Below are 19,712 nucleotides of genomic sequence, written 5' to 3'. Positions count from 1 at the left end.
TAAAATTATGCAAAATACTGAAACACCGTTAACTGAATTACTGCCGGACGACACTCACACTGTTGTGTCCTCTAGGTTTGCCACTACTGCAGCCCATCCCTGTTGTTGGAGATGCTGATCGTGTACAAGGAGCTCACAAGCCTTGGTGACACCCCGTGCAAGGTCAAAGAATTCCTGGAAAGGACACGTCGCAACGTGCTCACATACAAGACGTCCTCCAAAATGTGAGCACTCCTCACCTGAGCCAATTGGGTCCTCGCTACCACCGTGTTGTAGGCGGGAGGCAACGTGAGGGCAGCGTCTACTTCCTCCCGCATATCCCGATCTGGAACGATTGCGCAATATTCCTTCGTTCTTTTTTGTTTCGTAATTCTCACACAAAAAGATAAGAAGATTGCAGGAGCGAAATGGCAGCCCCGAATTGTTCTGTACAGATTGCCGACGCAGTTTATCCTGCGTGCCCTCAAGAATGCACCCTCATTGCTAAAGGCCATCGCATGATTTTTAGTTATTGAAAGTTTATTTATTTATTTATTTATTTAGCAATACTGTTTGTCCTTGTCAGGACTGCTACAGGAAGGCGTCACAAAAGAAAAAAAAAAAAAAAAGAAATATTACAAGAACAAGAACAACAACACCTGAATCATGTAAACAATATATTATATCAACCAAATGCAACAACTATCAAGCGTGGGAATTCATGGATGTCGTCGACAGTGGCAATTGACCGGGGCAGGCTGTTCCAAAGAGCGACAGTATCCGGAAAAAATGAATACTTAAAAAGATCTAAATGTGATGTAAATGGCTTAATTAAGTTGTTTGGTGGTCGAGTGTTCCTTGCAAACAAGAGAAGTGGCATGCAAGCGAAGTGAGACGTTTTGGTGCACAAAGAAAATTGGGATACAACATACTTGTACACTTTACGTGCACATCTTTTAGCTTCGATACTTATAAATAAAGCTACCGTGTGAAATGACAAACATACGCTGCCACCACTCATTTTTCCTGGAGCAGAGTGCCAGCAAAAGGTCAGTGCAGCAGATCACAGAGTAAGTACAGATAAATGAAGTGTAAAGAAAGATTGGCATATATGAGATACAAGCAGAGGTTACTTTTTTTTTTTTCTTACTTCCTTCATTTTTGTATCAGCTACAACCCCACAATCCCTGCTGAGCAGACATGATACCAAATCTGCTGACATCAAGCACCCATGGTTAGAAAGATTCTTCCTCAAAAATTTATCTTCATTGCAGATTATTCGCACCTCCCCTTTCCGAATGGCCAAGAATACCTATGCAGCACAATGTACTGAAAGTTGAAGTACAGGGTTTGCCAAGATAAACTTTAGGGTTTGTAACTGGGACAAAACAAATAAAAACGGAGTCGGGAAGCTTTAAGTAGATGTTAGAGAACCTATTATGCAGCAAAATTTTCTATTGATACCACCACTTTGCCAGCTTCCCTGCAGATAAATAGTGGAAATTAAAAAACCGGCTGTACCTGTGTTTCCGAGCGTCTATACCACCTGTGTGTCAGCTCCTCCCGTCAGGTGGCGACACGGTCAAACACAGGCCAAGTGGCAGTATCGATATAAAATTTTGGTGCATAATACGTCCTCTACTTTACCTTCCCGACACAGTTTTCATCTGTTTTATCTCCATTAAAGACCGCAAAATTTATCCTGGCACACCCTGTACGTACATGCACCTCCACTTCTAGTACGTTTTGTCAGGCTCGCAGAGTAGCAGAAGACGTGTGTCTGTGGAAAACTTTCTTACACGAAAGCTGGTGTTCGCTGGACTGCAGAGGAACTTCGGACTCAATGGCCGCGCGATTAAAGAGGAAGATGGGGTTGGTGTCCGTTCCCGCGCTGTACCGTCCAACGGCTGCTGCGGGGTGAAGACTCTCGCCCCCACTTACGAGGAGCACCTGCTTGTCGGGGGAAACGTCGCATTCCTGCGCTATCACCCCTTTCAGGTGCTCCACACTGGAAATGTTGAACACAGGTTACATGCACACACTGTTTCCCTTACGTTTCCTCTCGCGCTTAAGTGCTTGGAGTTATAAACATTCACAAACAGGGAGACAAGTGTACAACTCTTATCAGTTCTGTTATCAGTAGAACAGTAACATTTATAGAGAGCACTCTACAATCTCTCACTGGGGAATGCGGAAAGAAACGAAACGAGAGCATTGTGTTGTCGCGCACGTTTTAACGTGTCGTAACACGTGAACAGCTGGCATAACCTGGGATTCCGCACGTGTTTATTTCCTACATTCGTCGTGCACAACAGATATGTTCCGCACGGAATAGCAACTCGCGCACACGGTGAACAATGGCAATGAACATAATCAGCTGATCACATCAAGCACTGAGCAAATACTGCAAACGCAGTACATAGCTGTAAGCCAGTGCAGAATGAATGAACCTTGATCACCGCACAGTAACGCTACACGTCCGATACATGTTACCATGGTTACGGGAGGAACGGCCGTCAATACCTCTCTTTCATACATACATACCTCTCCAAAGCGTGGTTCATATCAAAGGTCATCATCTTGCCAGTATCCACACGGAACACGTAAAGCATTTTCGTCTCCTCGCTGGGAACCCGCGCGACGACCTGAAACAGTGAGAACGCGTTTCCTTTTTGTCGCGCTATCAAGGAAAACTATGATGTAATACAAAAGTGTGTTCAAGGTCGGTCCCATTCATTAGGTTCATTGAGCAGAGTAATGACCGTTTCCCTAATGGGGCTTATCTCATTTCTGAGCGTGCGTCAAGCACAAAGGGCACAACCATATGTGTCGCAATAACAGCATGCCTGGAAACCTCCGTAGCGAGAAATACAACCCGCCAATTGGCAACAGCCGATTCCTGGAAGGGCAACAACCTCACGCTCCGTTAACACCTTACCTAAGAATCGTTCGGTGGAATTTTTACTCTGTTGAAGTCGGATGGATAGAGAAGAGATTGGCGAGCGTCGAGTTTGGCCTTGAAATAACGTTCTGGATGTTGTGCACTTTCGCCATGCGCTGTTGTTGCTTCATCGCACCAGCTTACGCATCCTTCCGTGTTGTCAAGGTGGAGAAACGCGTCTCGTTGCTGTGCACCGATGCAGGGAGGCCCGAGTCCTTTTCTCACATCCAGGCAACATTTGGAACGGGCGATCCTGTCCCGTCTATCTCTGGCCGAAACGAAGACGCTATTCACCCCTCGTTCGACTTCTAACAGCTGACGCCATTTTACGCTATTTGCGCCATCGCTGAGCAGGTGGCGTCTGCGTCGTTGCTAGGGTGTACAAGGTGGTGGCGTCCCTGGCAACGCAAGCAGACGAGGGTTTTTGTTTGTCATTATTTGTCCCAGATTTCCCCGCCGATCGACAAATTTTGTGCTGTCTACACAGGCTGGAAAATAAATTGAAACACCCGCTGCTGTTTTCATTCACCACACCCAACCGCACGTCACGAGCGGTCACGAGTAATAAAAGTAGAGTAGAGTAGGAAAAACGAAACAGCAGACGGCGCCCGTGTTGATGTTTCCAAAACAGATGCATTTTTGAGCTCGCTGTCGTCCAAAACAACGAAGGCTAACGGCGATTATGTCAGCTACTATTAACTGTGCCATGGAAATGACGCTCCTCAAAGACTTACACCTGCCGCCCCGATCAGAATGCACCTACACATCGTGCTACTGCGAAGAAAATGTGTGGAAGCTATGCGAGCTCGTCAAGTTGTCGTGTCCGGATTTGCTACGGCGCTGTTTCGTCGTGTTTGTTTCAAATCAGAGGGCAGCGGTGCCTATTTGGAAACAGAAGTCTGGTACCGAAGAAAACGGCTTAGCCGTATGGGACTATCACGTCCTGTTCATATACTGTCCAGCAGACGACAGACCATCTCGAGTTTACGACTTGGACACGGTCCTTCCATTTCCTATCGACATTTCAACGTACATCGCGGAGGCGTTCCAGCCGACGATGCCAGTTCTACCGGATTACCGACAGATGTTCAGGGTGGTGGCAGCCGATGAATTTTTACAAACGTTCGCTTCGGACCGCACTAGAATGAGGCGACCAGATGGCACTTGGATCAGAGAACCACCTGCGTACCCTTGTATAAGGACATCCGTGTCGACAAACAACATAGAAGATTTCATTTGTATGGACAAGGGGATCGGATATGGAGAAGTGCTATCCTTAGAAGAATTTGAGGAATGGTTTTCTAGGTAGAAGCACGCAATCAATCTGTCAATTCCTACAAGGTTGCTCACATATCACTTCTCTGTTTGTGCTATGCCGGAAAACGAAACTTACCGGTACAGTGATGAGTAAACTCTCATAATCGCTCAGAATGCAGAAGGTGGGGAAAGGGAAAGAGAGAGAGTGTGTATGACTCTAGAATGACCACAATTAACCTGGCTGAAGGAGTCACTGAGTGTGTCATGCTATACAGACTGGACGCCAATGGTTTCTTCAGAAATACAACTATCCAAGCTCATGATCTACATTTATACTCAGCATCTCATACTTTCAAAAATATCGACACGCATAGGGAAGCATGAGCAGGTTGAAGTATGCTGTACGTGATAAATAACTTATAATGCATCTGTAGCAGCTGCTTTGATCATTTTGGTATAGTAATATATATGACCTGCTGCAATGTTCTACAAATACATAATTTCATATCGATAATACAGAAATAAATCAGATGAACTGTAGTTATGACCATGGAGGTTTTGTATGTTTTGTTAACTGACCTACTCCCCTTTAATGCTGTGCTACACAGGGGAGTACCAGTCATTATCCTATACCAGTACCAGTCATTATCCTATTCATGAGAAAATAATGCATGTAGAGAACAATGAAAAAAAAAAAAATTGTCTTCTAGCCTGATGCTTGTCCATCAACTTTGTCCATAATTTTGTTTTAGCAACACACAGTAAGCACAATTTTTTTTTATAGAAACAAAAAAAAACTTCTCGAATGTACCATAATAGTCAACTTTTGCCCGAATTTCTGCACAACGGTTGGATGTTCAGTCTTGTGAAAAACAGGGTGAACATGGGACGCTCACAAAAGTTACACTAGGTAGCACCTGTACGGCAGTTGATAAAAGAATTAAGTACATCGTACAAGGAATGCCGAATGTCTGTCAAGATATAAAAACCGGCTGATCCAGCAAAAAATGATTTTCCGAGCCACACAGTGTCCCTCGACAAAGACAAGACGCAAAAATACCTAGATTGAATCCGGGCTACTCTCCATGGGGCAATCTTCGGTTTCTCAGTATCATGTTGCAGAGTGAGGCGCATTGTGTCTTCCATTCCATCGCATAGGGTACACAGGTAAGCCTCTTACCAATAGTATGCTTCATCAATCCCTGAAAGTGCAATACATACATTATTACTGTGCATGTGATACACCAACCTACTGTTTGATGTACTTTTTTTTTAGTATCTTCTGTAATCGTCTAAACAGCCTAAAAGCTAAATAAATAAATTTAATTCTTATTTTCATAGTACCAAGCACCTGAAACCAAGGCTGAAAACGAAGAAGTCTTTCTTCCCTTAGTTTTAAAGCTTCACCTTCTTTTTTTTTTTTTTTTTTTTTCGAGTTTTAAGGCTTTGACCGTGATCCAACGTACAGGAACGGAGTTTTTTTTTTTTTTTTACTTCTTGCGTACATGCAAAGCTGGTTGATAATCTACGGAGCAACCAACAAACGAGACCATCTTGTTGTATAGCAAGTACGTACTCCCAAAACACAGGGAGTTTATTTGATTCGATAGTTCACAGTTCATTCAGGTGGTCTGTTTTAAGGTAAACTTTTATCCAGTATCAGATTTAAAGAGAGCACATGATGGTGTCCCATCAAATCCCATTTTATAAATGGAGATTTTTTAAATCCTCATAAAAACCACTTGTCCAGTCGGAACTTTTACGCACTACAATGTCGGCGCTACTGCGAAATAGAAAGACAAATAAATAGTTCTCGTACAGCCAGCAAGCTGGAATAAGTGAACTAGTATTTTTGACGACAGCGTGTTAATAAATGAATCAAGTGTTGCAATTTACTGTGCACATCAACGTGTGATACTGTAATGCAAGGAGGCCATACTTTACAGAGTTAAAATCCTGTAAACACCCCACTTCCTTGCAACCATGTGAACCCACCATGCACAGTGCAGGACAACCAGGACAACCCCTTTTGCTCCCCTATGTACTACTCCTTCTAGGACACTAGGACACTGAAATGGGAGGCACAGCAGCCGTACACCTGGTTACGTTTTTTGTTATCGCTGCTGCTCGACGAAAGGTGCCGGACGACAAGCCATGCGGTGTACGGGCTGTAAGCACGGATTTGTGGCCACCTCCTTTTTGAGTTAAATCATCAGTGTTTTTAGACCATTAGTGTGTTTAGACCGTTAGTGTTTTAGTGCCGAAGAGGTTACGAGTGTTGATGAGGCTTTTACGACTCCACAGGTCTGCCCTGAATCTCACGAGAACTACATCAACGTTCATGTCATCTGTCACAGCCACAACGACGCTGGTTGGCTTGAGACCGTCGACGCAATATACGACTCAGGTACACGATGTTCAAGCTGTAATGGTCACTCTCGAATATTGTAATAACCTGCGGATATGGGAGAGGGTGTAAGCTTGTGTTCACAAGGTTTCAACGGCGTTCCGCGGAACCTTCCGATCGTCGTAGCCCTCAGAAATGTACGTTGATACGACCAATTTCTTAACTTCCAGCTGTGAGTCACATATACAGCACCACAACACGAGCTATGCTTCATTACCCCAGCAGAAGATACGTGAGCGCAGAAAACGTATTTTTCAGCCGATGGTGGAATAATCAGTCATACGAAGTGCAGGGACAAGTTCGTGAGCTCATTGAAACAGGTAAGTGACGTACTTCATTCGCAATACCCCTGGCATAAATCATTAGCAACAATGCGTGATCGAGTCATCTTTGCCTCGACCTACGTACATGTCACACGCATCCACCTTTTTAGAGCAGCGTTCACGTCCGCACCAGCAATTATGTTATCGGTAAGATTGGAAAATTTAATTTAATTTTAGGCGGGTATTCAAAGGTCTAGAGGGAATGCCTGTGTGCAGAGCAAAGTGGAGTCTTAAAAATTAAAAAATAGGGCGTCTATTTTGTTGCGTTTGTTTTAATTCGATGTCAGCGTCGCGAAACGACTGTGTTATCTACATCAGGACTACCCACTCCTTACCTGTGCCAATGTTAAAAACTATAATTCCACTCCACACATCTTTCATTTTATTGAACTTTAATGGCATTGCAACGCTTCATCTCAAGTTATTCCGGAGAAATGTAAGCTGCCATTGTTTGCGTCGACATGAACCTGCATTCCAAGTTTTACGGCAAAGGGGTAATAAACATAGCATAGAAAACCGGCACCGCGAATATCGAAACTCATGCGGCTCTGACATCACAGCAGGCATCTCGGCCAATGCGGTGGCGCGGGAGAGGTCACATGCTTATGACTACCAATGGGAATGGCCGAAGCTCTGATGTCAGGGCTTGACAAGTAGGTGTGTTCGAGGGTTTCACATCTCGCCAAGTACGACGCATACAAAAATAATTCTGTTTTCCACAATACTCTATTGTGCAATGCAATCAGGGCCCAGTGCTGTGGGCTAAAACCCGCTTCTACCAGTCTTAGAAGGAGTTCATCATTTCTTATTATTACACACAAAGCATACTGTGTATATGGGACTTCCCTCTAAGCTACGGGGTAATAGCTTTGCAAATTTCGGCATTACTGATCTCTACTACGGGAATATGTACAACCCTGAGATTATGGTTAACGAAACTTCTTTCTCATGTCAAATGCAGGCAGGCTTCAATTTGTTGGCGGCGGATGGACACAGAACGACGAAGCGACAACGCACTATACAGCTATTATCGACCAGGTGACGCTCGGACTCAGATTCTTGAATGACACCTTCGGGGAATGCGCTGCCGTCAAGGTGGGGTGGCAGATGGATCCGTTTGGGCATTCGCAGGGCATGGCTTCCATACTTGCACAGGTATGCCTGCATGCTCTTCAGCTGATACCCGTGTTTATGCAAAGGACAGGAGATTCATGCGGTGCAAAATGAAACCACGGGACACACTGATTCGCACAAATGAGATGCCAAATTTTTTCTTTTGCCAATCTTGACAAAGATACGAAATCAATAAAACGAGCGATTGTATTTAAAAAAGCAATCCGTAGTCTTTGCGATGGCAGAATACGCAACCTTTGTGGTCACTGCTATCGAACGTGGTGATGAACACGAAGAAAACACGGATGGACAGAGCATGGCGTCCTACACCACCTCGGACTGCTATCGAAGGCATGCAGAATGTGGTGTCTGCAGCCGTAAATTTTCACGCGCTGCAGCAAGAACACTGATCGTGTTTCCAGTTTTCCGCCAACTAATCACATTACGTTATGAACATGTGCACAGATGGGATTCTATGGACTGTTTGTCGGAAGGGTAACTGCAACTGAATGGAACCGGAGAGCAGCATCCAAGAAGTTGGAGTTTGTGTGGAAGGCGTCGCCGATTCTAGGTAACACATTTTTTCTTTGTCTGTTGTTGTCACACTGTAACACTGTTGTAATTTTGTGTGGGCTATATTTCTAAATTACTATACATTCACGCTGTGGCGCTCCTCGATAACTAATTCCAAATGTGCAATGACAGCTTTATTAAATCCACAGGCAGGAAGGGTGACCTATTCACAGGCATCACATACAACTGGTATCTCCCTCCTCATGCACTTTGTCTCACGGAAGTGTTCTGTGCAACTTACGACAATCCGGTAACTATTCCTATTTCCTGTTTGTCCTGACATCTCGCAGAATACAAATAATGCACACATTTCATGGTTGCAAAGCATGTACATAGGCTAAAAATAGGTGGAAACCCACGTTAGGAACCATAGTTTTTACTGCAGTACGCTGAAACTTTTTCTCGTGATGCAGAAAAGTATCTCGGACATGAGCAAGGACGTCTTGCAGGAGCTCATAGATCAGGTACCTACTTGTTTTCGCACGTTGCTATTAATCCGTAAACTTAAGGTCATTACTAATTCCATGCCCCGAAATTATGTCCCGACAATGCTGAAGATGGCTCGAGTCCCAGCATACTCCCCTAAACACCCTACGAACAATTTTCTGCATTGTTCATAATGCGTACAGTCTAACGCTTTATTTATTTATTTATTTATTTGTATGTGTCTACTAACAGCCTAAAGCCTTACCAGCAGTACAGAATAAAAACACACACCATAGGAATGTATTAATACAATAAAATGAAACGTTCATAGCACAATGAAAAAGAATGCGGCTCGCATTGGCCATACTTATACAAACATCAGAGTTCACATTCACTTGTTCTTTGTTCACTCGAACACTCATTCACGCAATATAACGGGAAAAAGGTACAGAGAGGAGCAATTTATTCTGCAGGCGAAGGCTTACTCCACCAACAACATCATGATAACACTCGGCGGCGACCTCTCCTTCCAGTCCGGTCACAACTGGTTCACTCAGATTGATGCGGCAATAAAAAGTGTTAATACCGTTGTGAGTAGTCGTCCCTGTAGAGTCTCGACACTGGTAATGGCAGTTCTGATCTCCTTTGAATGTAGGCGAAAAAGACCCACAAGAAAGTGCGTCTCTTTTACTCGTCACCGCTGTGCTATTTAACGTCGCTCTACGCAGCCAACAAATCGTGGCCCGTGCTTCGCGGAGACTTCTTTCCTTACGCGGACAACCCGCAGAGGTACTGGACGGGCTTCTACAGCAGCAGGCCCAACCTCAAGTTCTATGCACGTTACGCCAACGGATTCCTTCAGGTTAGTACCGCACGGAGACTGTCACAGTACCGTAAGGAGTGTGCCCATGTTCCTCCCATAATTCATCTATATAGTCCTATTCATTATTCATCTGTATTTCTCACCCATACCTGGGTTTAAAAAAGTATGTCAGTTGTGCAAGTACATTAGGTGGTCTTTGTTGGTTCCGCTATACAAGGGTGTTTCTTTCTAGGTGCAACAAATTTTCGTAAAAAGGGGAGTTGCCGTAGGACGCGAACCCCTAAGAACCCTACTAACACCCTATGTCTCAACTCGAGGCTTCACACGTCCATCCGACAGACAGATGGTCACGATTTTCCAACTTGGGGGTTCTAATGCTGACTCGAGACGGGACAAAACACCTTTAGAGTCTCAACCGGATTATGTTTATTAGGAATATATGTATATTAGGAATAGTTAGGAATATCTTTATGCACTTCAGTCACGGAACATATCTATACACTTAGTACAGAATAAACGGACTATCCTCACTCAGACCGGCCTATGACAAACAGTAACTGTCAGCCCTCAATTTCAAGGTGCTCATTCTACCTGATTACATGCTCCCACTATCTAGGCAGAAGGCCACGCGTTTGTGCTTTGCAGAGAAAAACGCTTTCTCGCCGTTCTTTGTCAACTTGGCAAGTTCTTGGGTGCCCATGTGACCAAAGTGTATAAATATGTCCCAGACTAATACATGTAATCCAGTCGGGAATCTGCAAGCGTTCTGTCCCGTCTCCGTTATTGTAACCTTCTGTCTCCCGTCACCTTTGCTGCGGAAAGGGCGATATGAACGTGTGCCAACTCGTCCCCATTCATCCATTCTACCTATACATAATGCCTATTCTGGTTCAAATTCAACTTTCAGGCCTGCAAGCAGCTTTCAGTTCTTGGCGGAATGAAGGACGCGAGAGCGCAGAGGCTAAGTGAGCGACGCTCGTGTATATGGTGAGGGCAAAATAATGACACCTCCTGTAACTGTTCTGGTTTCAGAGGAAGCGGTGGCCACACTGCAGCACCATGACGCAATAACGTGAGTGTGACAACCAGCCTAATCATGAACGTTCACTGCTTTCATGTGCACTTTACTTTTCTTCTATTTTTTTTCCCCCGAAGTGGCACATCGAAATCTGCTGTTGTACAAGATTACGCACTTTTGCTCTCGAAAGGGATAGCTGATTGCCAGGTATGAGTTTATCTTGATGAATTTTTGTTCCTGATTATCTTTGCATGCCATACACTGACTAGCAGGCAGTGTACCTTCACAGGAGCTCATCAGCGACGCCATCATGTTAATGATGTATCCTGAAGACAAGGAACCAAGGCAAACACTCCAGTTTTGTCACAGCCTTAACATGAGCCACTGTAGAGTTTCCGAAGAGAAGGACATCGTAAGTGGGCAGAAGCAAATCATAGTGAACACCTCTATTTTTTTTTTAAAGAAAACAAACAGACACAGTGAGCTGCAATTTGTTGACTGCACTGCTTGCACCTGCAGTGCATTCCATGAAGCAATGAGCAAAACTTCCAAGTACTTTTTCCACATACTTTGTGGTTAAGATTTGGCACTTTTAGTTTGGTTCGTGTACATCATACTTAGGGAGTGACTTTTTCGGGTTAAATGACTTTCTCAGATTCAAGGGGTGTTATCGGGTGTTTTTGTTTCTCCTCTTGTCTATTCAGTCCTTTTCCTGATCTCTCTTTTCTGTTGTTTGTTGTTTTTTCGCGGGATCGCGACCTTCCAGCGGTAATCCCCGAAGGCATAGACAGTGTTGACACACATGGGTGCATTGCTGGGAACATAAGTGACCCATTCTTACATGTGTTACACGTGGCGACCTTTGTTCGTCTTCAGTGGAAACGTCACTTGAGGATTTCGTAGTGAGTGGAATTCGGGGAGAAATCGGGTTTAACCCGAATTCGTGGGGGGGAATAACCGGGCGGAATCGGGTTTAACCGAAAAAAGTCACTTCCTAATCATACTGTGTACTTTTACGAAGATCATACTGAAATAGCACATAAACTTTCGCTTCATGTGACTTTACGCTTCTTAAAACGAAACGAAACAAGGGGAATTATGGGATACTTTTCTTTTCAGAAATGTAAAAATTGCTTAAGTTATCATAAAGTTAGTAACATGCCATGTCTTCCCATTTCAATTTTCTATATTTGTCATCAAATGGCGCAGGCATCTGAGTAACAGGGACGGGTCCGCATTCGAGTAGATTGATCTTCCTGGTGCATTCCCCCAAGTAGCTTTAACGAAAGTGGTGACAGTGATTCACGTTTTCTGGAAGACCACTGACCCATCAATCCATGAAAAGCACCCAACGAGGGCGCAATCCGATCTTGGTAGGACTCTAGAGCTGACCTCTTTTGTCGTACACTATGCCGACCCTGGAGTATGGACCACAAGATTTGTGGCCTTCTCTATGGTCTCTTTTGTCGCACAAATCAGTCGTCTCGTATTTCCCGCGGCTTATCTGCCAGAAAATTTTCGAAACGTTCCTAAAAACGCGTCCTGCGGCGTATCTGCGGTGCGGCTTATACGCGTGAAATTACGGTAAATACCACACAGAATTCACTGACCTGTCACAACTGACAACCGTTTCAACAGTTCACAGTCATAATATACAACCCCATGTCGCACGCTGTCACCCATTTTGTGAGGCTGCCCGTCACAGCTCCTGGAACGTTCAACGTGATCAACCACAAGGAGGAGCCCGTAGATGTGCAGGTAACGTGATCAGTCCTGCAAACCATTCTGTTTCACTGACGCTGAGCACGTTTCATCGCAATCTGTCAATGACCTGGTGTGTCTTTTGTGGTGCTCCCCTGTAATATCGCGTAGAAGGTTCCCCTCAACATGGGCGTCCAAGAAATCCCCGAGAGACAGAGCTTTGCAAAGGCAGAAGTCGTCTTTCCAGCCCGTGTTCCAGCACTGGGATACACTACACTTCAAGTCAGGAGGCATTTCCGTACGTAAAACACACTGTAGTGCGCTTTAATTTTCCGTCCCTGACAAAACTGGTTTCAGATACAGAACGAGCGGAACTTGTCCTGGACAATGTCGTTTACCTCCAGCTCGAGGACGAACGGAGGTTTATAGAGAACTCTGTATGTTATCCTTGACAAACCCTTTACAGTACATGTGTTATATAGAAGGATAGCACTGGCTTACGTAACAAATAAAGTAACAAAATATGTCTGGACTTTTCGACGTCTATGCAGACGTCATCACCAGCAAGGAAACCTTCTATTAAATTATTATTATTAATTATTAAACTATTATTATCCTTCTATTAAACATGACTCCTGGCTTCTGGTCTATCTTCAACATGTGTGTTATGCAAGCGATTGCAACACAAAGGATTCTTGTTATCGCAGACAAAATGTGTGTTCTTGTTTTGTTTTGTTTTTTCGTGCGGGAGAGGGGGAGAGAAAGGAGCTTCAGGATGGTCTTCAAATGACGTGACTCCTGCAATTCTTGTGCACCAGTGGTACAAAATTGAGGTGGACACGACGACAGGCCTCATAGCACGAGTTACGCTGAAGAGTTCTGGGCAAGCCATGAGGCTGCGCCAGTCCTTCCTCCTGTACAAAACTTTGAAAGAAGAACAACTGCGCAGCACTACTGGAAGAAACGGAGGGGCGTACTCTATAAATGCAGACCACGGCCCTCCGCTAGAACTGGGAACTCACGTCACCTATCGCATAATCTCGGTGAGGGTTCACCTGACGGTCCCCCCATGGCGTTGCAACGAATCGGCATAAAAATGTTCTATTTTGCAGGGCAAGCTCGTGGAAGAGATTCATCAAATTTTCAACCACTGGGCTACTCAAGTGGTACGGCTGTACAAGGACAGCAGATACATTGAGTTTGAATGGACAGTTGGACCGTTGCCTGACAGGTAGGTTGATTACTTCTCGACACCTGAATCGTGGAGTCATGTACGCAATAATGTGCGGCAACACACACATTTGTGACACTATTTCTGAACCACGATGCAAAGAGACACATTTGTTTTCTTTTTTTTAAATTCCTCGTTAATGCATAATGTAAAAACCCCGAGACTAGGGAACACGAAGGGACAGACACAACACGAAGTCTCAAAAGTCTTCGTGTTCCCTAGTCTCGGGGTTTTTACATTATGCATCATCTTCACCAGCTCGCTTGCTTCCTGGCCATTTTTTCATTATCCTTGTTAATGCTACACTACACTATGAGTGGCATACAGAGGTGGAGAGATGGAGGAAGGACAGCTGGAAGGAGTGGGGAGGACAGGGGGGTAAGCATGTGTCCTGGGTCGACCTCAAGGAAACTGTGGCGACGCTTGTCTGGAAGGTCTGCGGGAAAACCCCAGACAGCACAGCACAGCTACATTAGAATGCAGTTGGTTTCACGATTTTTAATCTATGCCGCATTTTGATTCCCGGGCTCAGTTACTTCCCCCTCACTGTCTGCAACATCACTGCTTTCCGCCATTTCCACAAAGCAAATTTATTCTAGAAATGTCAGTACTTTACTTTGATTTTTGATCTTTTTTTTAGTCACTGCTCAGAAGTTATAACAAGGTACGAGACTGACTTGGATAACGACGGCGTGTTCTACACAGACACCAATGGGATGCACACCATTCGACGGAGGTGGGTGCTCAAAACGTGCTTGAAAAATATAATGCGACACTGAAAAAAATCATGTGGTGTGCCATGTTGTGCCTTCCTCTCCCAACAGTATCGATGCAACCTCTTCCGCGGCTCGTGTAGCTAGTAGCTACTACCCCGTTGTTTCGTGGATCTACGTTCAGGTCATAAAATTACGGTCTTTGAAAACAGGATGGTGGTTATGACAATGAGAAGTACCATGCCGTTTTTGTCACTGCAGGACGAGAAGATGGACTTGCAAATGACAGTGGTGCCCGACAGGGCTCAAGGCGGTTCCAGTATCAAGAAAGGATCCATCGAACTAATGGTTTGCACTTTCTTGTCAGTGCATTCATACAGCCACCTCTATATTATGTGCAGCGTACACATGTATGTTTTATCTAGAGATGGGATGAATCCCGAATTTTCCGAATCCGAACCCGAACCCGAACCCGAACCCGAACCCAAGGAAGGTTCCGCGAATCCACGAATCTTTCTTTAAAAAGAGCTTAAAAAGCCAGGAAAAAAAAAAATTCTAATGAAAAGTGGTTTGAAGCAGAATATGATACATTTGCTTAATGAAAAACAAATTAAACAATAGTTCAGTTTCAGAAGAAAATATACCCATATAGTTCTCCTTAAGCGTTATTTATTTAACGTGTTGTTCATCGACTACAAGAAATACGTAGGTTCTCGAGTCTGAATTATTTCCATAAAACTAAGCAACAATCAAAACCAAAACCACGTTACTTTTATACTCGTAATGTAACAGTTCCTGCCTGAACTCTTTCAGTCCAGAGCAATGTAAACAAACAAGCAAGAAAACTTCCGTCCATCAACGAGGCTTTCGGCAGACTCCGGAGGTGCCTAGGATTTGTGGATTTGAGGGAATCTCGAATTCAGTTGGCACATCCCTAGTTTTATCGTAAATAATTTTTCCATTGAATCATCATCATCATCAAAAGCTCCTTCTGCTTGCTATGAGGGTTGTAGTAGTTACTTCATGAATGTGCTTGAAGTTTTCCTACCAGGTTCAATTACTCAAAATAAGAGTGCAACCGAAACAATACCTTGAGGCCACCTTAGCGGGACAGGCGAGATCCAAGCCAAAGCTTAAAAATGCTGCCACGTGCTTTCCTCGTGATATTCAGAGTCACGGTGGAAAATATTTCAGTAAAACTTGCAGTCAATCATTTATTGATTCTATTTCATAGCCATGAAGGGAAGTGGCTCAGGACGAGAGCCGCCTAATATTTTCCGTTACGGTTTCGCTGGATTTTCTACCCGGCTATTTTATAGCAAGTTTATTTTCTTTGTCTCCTGTCTGCACAGTGCACAGTGTCAGTTCTGCCAAGCGCTCAAGGTACTGATTTGACATAAAACTCGCTGATTACATTTTGTCACATCTTGGAACAGTCCCAATCACCTTTATCTCGGTCGCGCAGCGTTGTGGCACTGTAGTGGTGTGGTAGGTATTGTGTACGTCACTGTAAAATCAAAAAGAGGTGTCAACGGGCCATGCGTTTTTCTTGTTTATTCCACAAGCCATGACACTCTCCTGGATGACATTTTGCACACGGCATTTACACGTAAACAACGAGATTTGGCCGAGGCAGACCAACAATTAGGGACGACACAGACAAGTAAGCCTCAAACGCCCAGAAATTAACGAACTCTTTTCCCTGAGTTGTTTCCATTTACACGTAAATTACAGTATAGCCGAACTTTAATCTGAAAATCGGTTAATGTTCCCAAACTGCAGCTAAGCAATGGGCAGCTATGCAACTCAATACCAGTGCAAAGCCCACAAAACAGTAAGAACAAAGACCACCAGAAGTGGAGATAAAACACAGATGTGTAGGCGAGGACAACAGCCATGAGACATCAATGGCTATACGAATTGCTAGTAGTGACAGGGTCCAAGTGAAACGTTACTTTGAAGTCATAGCATTCAGCGAAGAAGAATCTTTCTGCATTTTTCCTTGCAGCTGCACCGACGAATATTTTACGACGATGGGCTCGGACTGTCAGAGCAGTTAAATGATCGTGGTGAAGACGGGGCTGGCATTATGGTCACGGGCAAACATCAGCTCCTTTTAGCAGCACCTTCACAATCACCAACCATCGTACGTGATTGTGCTCTCAGTCAGGTTTACAGACCCATCGTCATGTTTTCCTCGGAGTCGATCCACGACATCAGACGCAAGCACGTGAGTAAGGTCCTTTCGCATTGGCATAATATACCCCGAACATGACAACAGCAGCAAATAATGCCCACAACACCATGTAGCATTGCAAATGTGCATTATTTGTAACAGTTTTGCTTCTATAATTGTGGTTACAGCATTCAGAGCTGAATCCTCTGTTTCCACCTGAAGTACATCTTCTCACACTTGAGGTAGTGTCTACAGGAGAGATTCTTGTACGCTTGGAGCACAACCAGCACCCGAAAGCCGTCAACGTGTCCATATCGGTAAATATGTTGCGATTCTTTTTTAAAGTCTTCATAAAACCGGGGATCGGAAACGAAACTGAACCCGAACCGAAAACTGCAAAAAAAATTCAGCGGTTACCAGTTTTTGTGAACCAGTTCAGACGTAACGTGCGTTGCGAGAGATCAGAACTATGATTTGCACAATGGACTGAGCTGCGTTGCCAAACAAACACGGAACCGAAACAAAAGCAAACAAAACGGCAACCGAAGTGCACAATGTATTTCCTCCTCGCAGCTACTGCGTGGATTCTGTTGTGTTAGGTCTTCCTTTAGGCGGTTGTAGGCTTCCTTCCGTCATCACCGTCATCACCACCACCACCACCTTGTACGCGAATTTTGTTGTCCAGCAACCCCAAGTTTTCATTTTGGGCCGTGACAATAATGGCTAGTCCCTGAGCAGGTCGTAACAAGAAGCATACATAGAGAGTACAGGATGCTACCGTAGCGTTGCACCTGAAATGCAGATCTGTAACACACAGTGTTGAGGTGAACCAGTGCTGTGCCAGCAACAACAACAACAACAAACGTACATTTGTGTTACTTGAGAATCGTAAGGATGTGCTTGCTTTTAACGCATGGCGATCTGCTCAAGATTCACTTTCCTGAACAGGTTTAAACCGGTTTGAACCAATATTTTGCACTACTGCAGAGCTGAACCCGAACCAAACCAAAAACAATAACGGTTCGGCTCCCTGCATAAAACGTGTGAAGGTACAACAAAACTGACAGTGATTGCGAATGATGCAAATAAATTTCATGTACTGGAACTCTGATATGACCTACGAAAAGACCTTGTCATAAAAGTTGAAATGAATGATACATGTTATGATATGCGTTCACTCTACAGGGTGTTTTTCTTTTTTTGTTTGTTTGTTTTTAATGCTTTACAGAATTCTTATTAAAAAGGCCATTCATTTTTGTAGTAAGAGTTATATGGCAAGGCACACATTCTCTTAAATAAAGTATGTAACTACAAGATAAATAATTACCTAAAATTCATTAACTCTTTAATTCGGGGACTTTAAGGAAAAGCGGGATAGCAGAACGAGAGACTATCCCAGATGAAAGCCATTCCACGTTTTAAAAATCCTGAAACACATCAAGATATCCATCCCCGAATTCTGATATGCAAATGAGCTCTATTGGAGCGCCAGCTTAGCAGCAAACAGGAGCTGACACGCGTAATATGACATGGACAGAATAGTCCCTCTTCTTATTCGATCTCTTCCTTATAGCTAGCAGGGGGCTGCTACGATGGAGGAATATACCATGACGTGTTCCGCAAACTTTTGTCCAAAGCTATACCATCTGCAAATAACTTATTAGTTTAAAGGAGAGAAGAAACAAGTTGATAGTTGAACATAGTTGAACATAGAAGCGTAGAGAAGAAATGCAGTGTTGTGTACAGACATTTGCACACATCTGTGCACTAGCACCTGTGTAGCATCCCTTATTTGTCTTAAAATCGTCCTTCTTGACCTTAGAGGGTGCAGATTTGATTCGCTGAAGTTGTTCAACTAGGTGTGGGGTGTCTGGGAGGCTACGTTGACGCCAATTGATATGTGAACCTGACCCGTAGTACCCCTTCAACAAATGCAAGTGGAGGCTCCGAAACATGTCTGTTCCTAAAAACCTTTTAAAGTGACAATAATTTTGCCAATGTAAGTGAAAAGCATGCCCCCTTACAAAGGAGAAAAAGACCCTTTTGCAGTCGCTCCTCTCCCTCAGAGAGTAAGTATAGTCATCTTCAGTTCAACATCCCTCTCTCAGAAATCTCAAATGAGCACTTTTTAGACTAAAAAGTATTTTCTGCTACTCACATGTCAAATTTCAACAAATAATTACGCCCCCTCTTTGCAGGACCTGTTAGGAACGTACATTCTCACTGAACTCCGCGAGACACTGCTTGGAGGCAACGAATACCGTGAGGGCCCTCAACGTTTCGAGTGGCAACGATGGACAAAGCAAACAAGCAATGCACCGGTGGCTGCTAGGGTTGCAGAAGGAAACCCCTTTCCCTTGGGTGTTTTGATCACTCTAAACCCAGGCCAAATACGAACTTTCCTCTGTCAACTAAAGAAGCTCGTCTAGATCCACGGCGCAACCCAACCAAGCATAAACTAATTTAATACCAGAAATACCAGAGTTTACCAGCTACAGAGGAAATGGAGGTGACATCATACAGAAATAGGCCCGAGACAAGTTGAATCTGGCTGCCACGGCCCATGGAGTAAAATTAATTCTGTGGGCCACTCTAGCCCACAGAATTCCAAAATTGTAACAAAGGCTGACAACAATGTCTAACGTGAGGTTATGGCACCCCACACTTGCCAACCCTTTGCAGAGAGACACTGTGTTCTCTTGTTCACTTTTTGTCCCTTCCTCTTGCTCAGTTTTCTTTTCTAACATTTGCTTCCCCTTCATTTTCCCGCAATTTAGAGCAATAAATAAGTTCTTCAATTTCCTCATCCTGGAGCAAAGTTGGGTCTAGGTCAAAAGCCTATCATGTTCTCATGTAGGACGCGGCAGATGCTAGCAAACCAAGGCAAGTTTCTGTGAATAAAACTTTGCTGGTGTACAACCAAGCGTTTTTCCTGAATCTACTTGGCATATGTGGCTGGGCAGTGGCACTACACGATTAAATGGTCTAAATAAAAATTATTTCGGATCTTACATCTGGAGCAACACTGCGA

The 19,712-nt window shown here is 44.1% G+C and overlaps 3 protein-coding genes across 7 annotated transcripts in view; 2 read left to right on the top strand and 1 right to left on the bottom strand.

The window, feature by feature from the left end:
- LOC135398975 (RB1-inducible coiled-coil protein 1-like) overlaps positions 1–19,712 on the bottom strand; it is a 54,521-nt gene that overhangs the window by 12,108 nt on the left and 22,701 nt on the right. For 3 of the 4 annotated variants that reach the window (XM_064630578.1, XM_064630580.1, XM_064630581.1), the window contains exons 1-5: positions 2,918–3,281; positions 2,524–2,624; positions 1,779–1,987; positions 240–325; positions 59–174 (exon numbers count right to left, since the gene is read on the bottom strand). In XM_064630578.1, the coding sequence (XP_064486648.1) occupies positions 59–174; positions 240–325; positions 1,779–1,987; positions 2,524–2,591 (479 nt within the window). In that variant the 5' untranslated portion in view covers positions 2,592–2,624; positions 2,918–3,281. Of the gene's footprint in view, positions 1–58; positions 175–239; positions 326–1,778; positions 1,988–2,523; positions 2,625–2,917; positions 3,282–5,237; positions 5,380–19,712 lie in introns of those variants that run through there. The other variant, XM_064630579.1, reaches the window with a different exon arrangement.
- On the top strand, positions 3,488–4,717 carry LOC135398979 (protein N-terminal glutamine amidohydrolase-like). Its single transcript, XM_064630585.1, has one exon. It carries the CDS (start codon positions 3,603–3,605, stop codon positions 4,227–4,229), a length of 627 nt encoding a protein of 208 aa, XP_064486655.1. The 5' UTR covers positions 3,488–3,602; the 3' UTR covers positions 4,230–4,717.
- LOC135398976 (lysosomal alpha-mannosidase-like) lies at positions 5,857–19,600 on the top strand. Of its 2 annotated transcripts, none has more exons than XM_064630583.1 (24): positions 5,857–6,347; positions 6,482–6,584; positions 6,755–6,904; positions 7,869–8,062; positions 8,486–8,591; positions 8,743–8,843; positions 9,007–9,057; positions 9,493–9,609; positions 9,675–9,881; positions 10,750–10,807; positions 10,875–10,914; positions 10,998–11,067; positions 11,150–11,272; positions 12,499–12,618; positions 12,736–12,859; positions 12,919–12,998; positions 13,380–13,604; positions 13,674–13,792; positions 14,433–14,528; positions 14,617–14,689; positions 14,767–14,853; positions 16,514–16,735; positions 16,870–16,998; positions 18,880–19,600. In XM_064630583.1, the coding sequence occupies exons 1-24, from the start codon at positions 6,252–6,254 to the stop codon at positions 19,108–19,110; spliced, it is 2,922 nt and encodes a 973-aa protein (XP_064486653.1). In that variant the 5' UTR covers positions 5,857–6,251; the 3' UTR covers positions 19,111–19,600. The 2 variants fall into 2 exon arrangements, with proteins under 2 accessions (XP_064486653.1, XP_064486652.1); XM_064630582.1 differs by having other exon boundaries at positions 12,733–12,859.

This window comes from Ornithodoros turicata, chromosome 6 (assembly GCF_037126465.1).
Source record: "Ornithodoros turicata isolate Travis chromosome 6, ASM3712646v1, whole genome shotgun sequence".
NCBI lineage: Eukaryota > Metazoa > Arthropoda > Arachnida > Ixodida > Argasidae > Ornithodoros > Ornithodoros turicata.
This window is presented reverse-complemented; position numbering and strand designations above follow the sequence as displayed.

Coding starts and splice junctions, on each gene's coding strand:
- LOC135398979 (XM_064630585.1), top strand. CDS start 3,603: ATGTCAGCTACTATTAACTGTGCCATGGAAATGACGCTCCTCAAAGAC.
- LOC135398976 (XM_064630582.1), top strand. CDS start 6,252: ATGGGAGGCACAGCAGCCGTACACCTGGTTACGTTTTTTGTTATCGCT. Junction 12,619..12,732: donor AGGAGCCCGTAGATGTGCAG/GTAACGTGATCA, acceptor AATATCGCGTAG/AAGGTTCCCCTCAACATGGG. Junction 13,793..14,432: donor GTTGGACCGTTGCCTGACAG/GTAGGTTGATTA, acceptor TCTTTTTTTTAG/TCACTGCTCAGAAGTTATAA.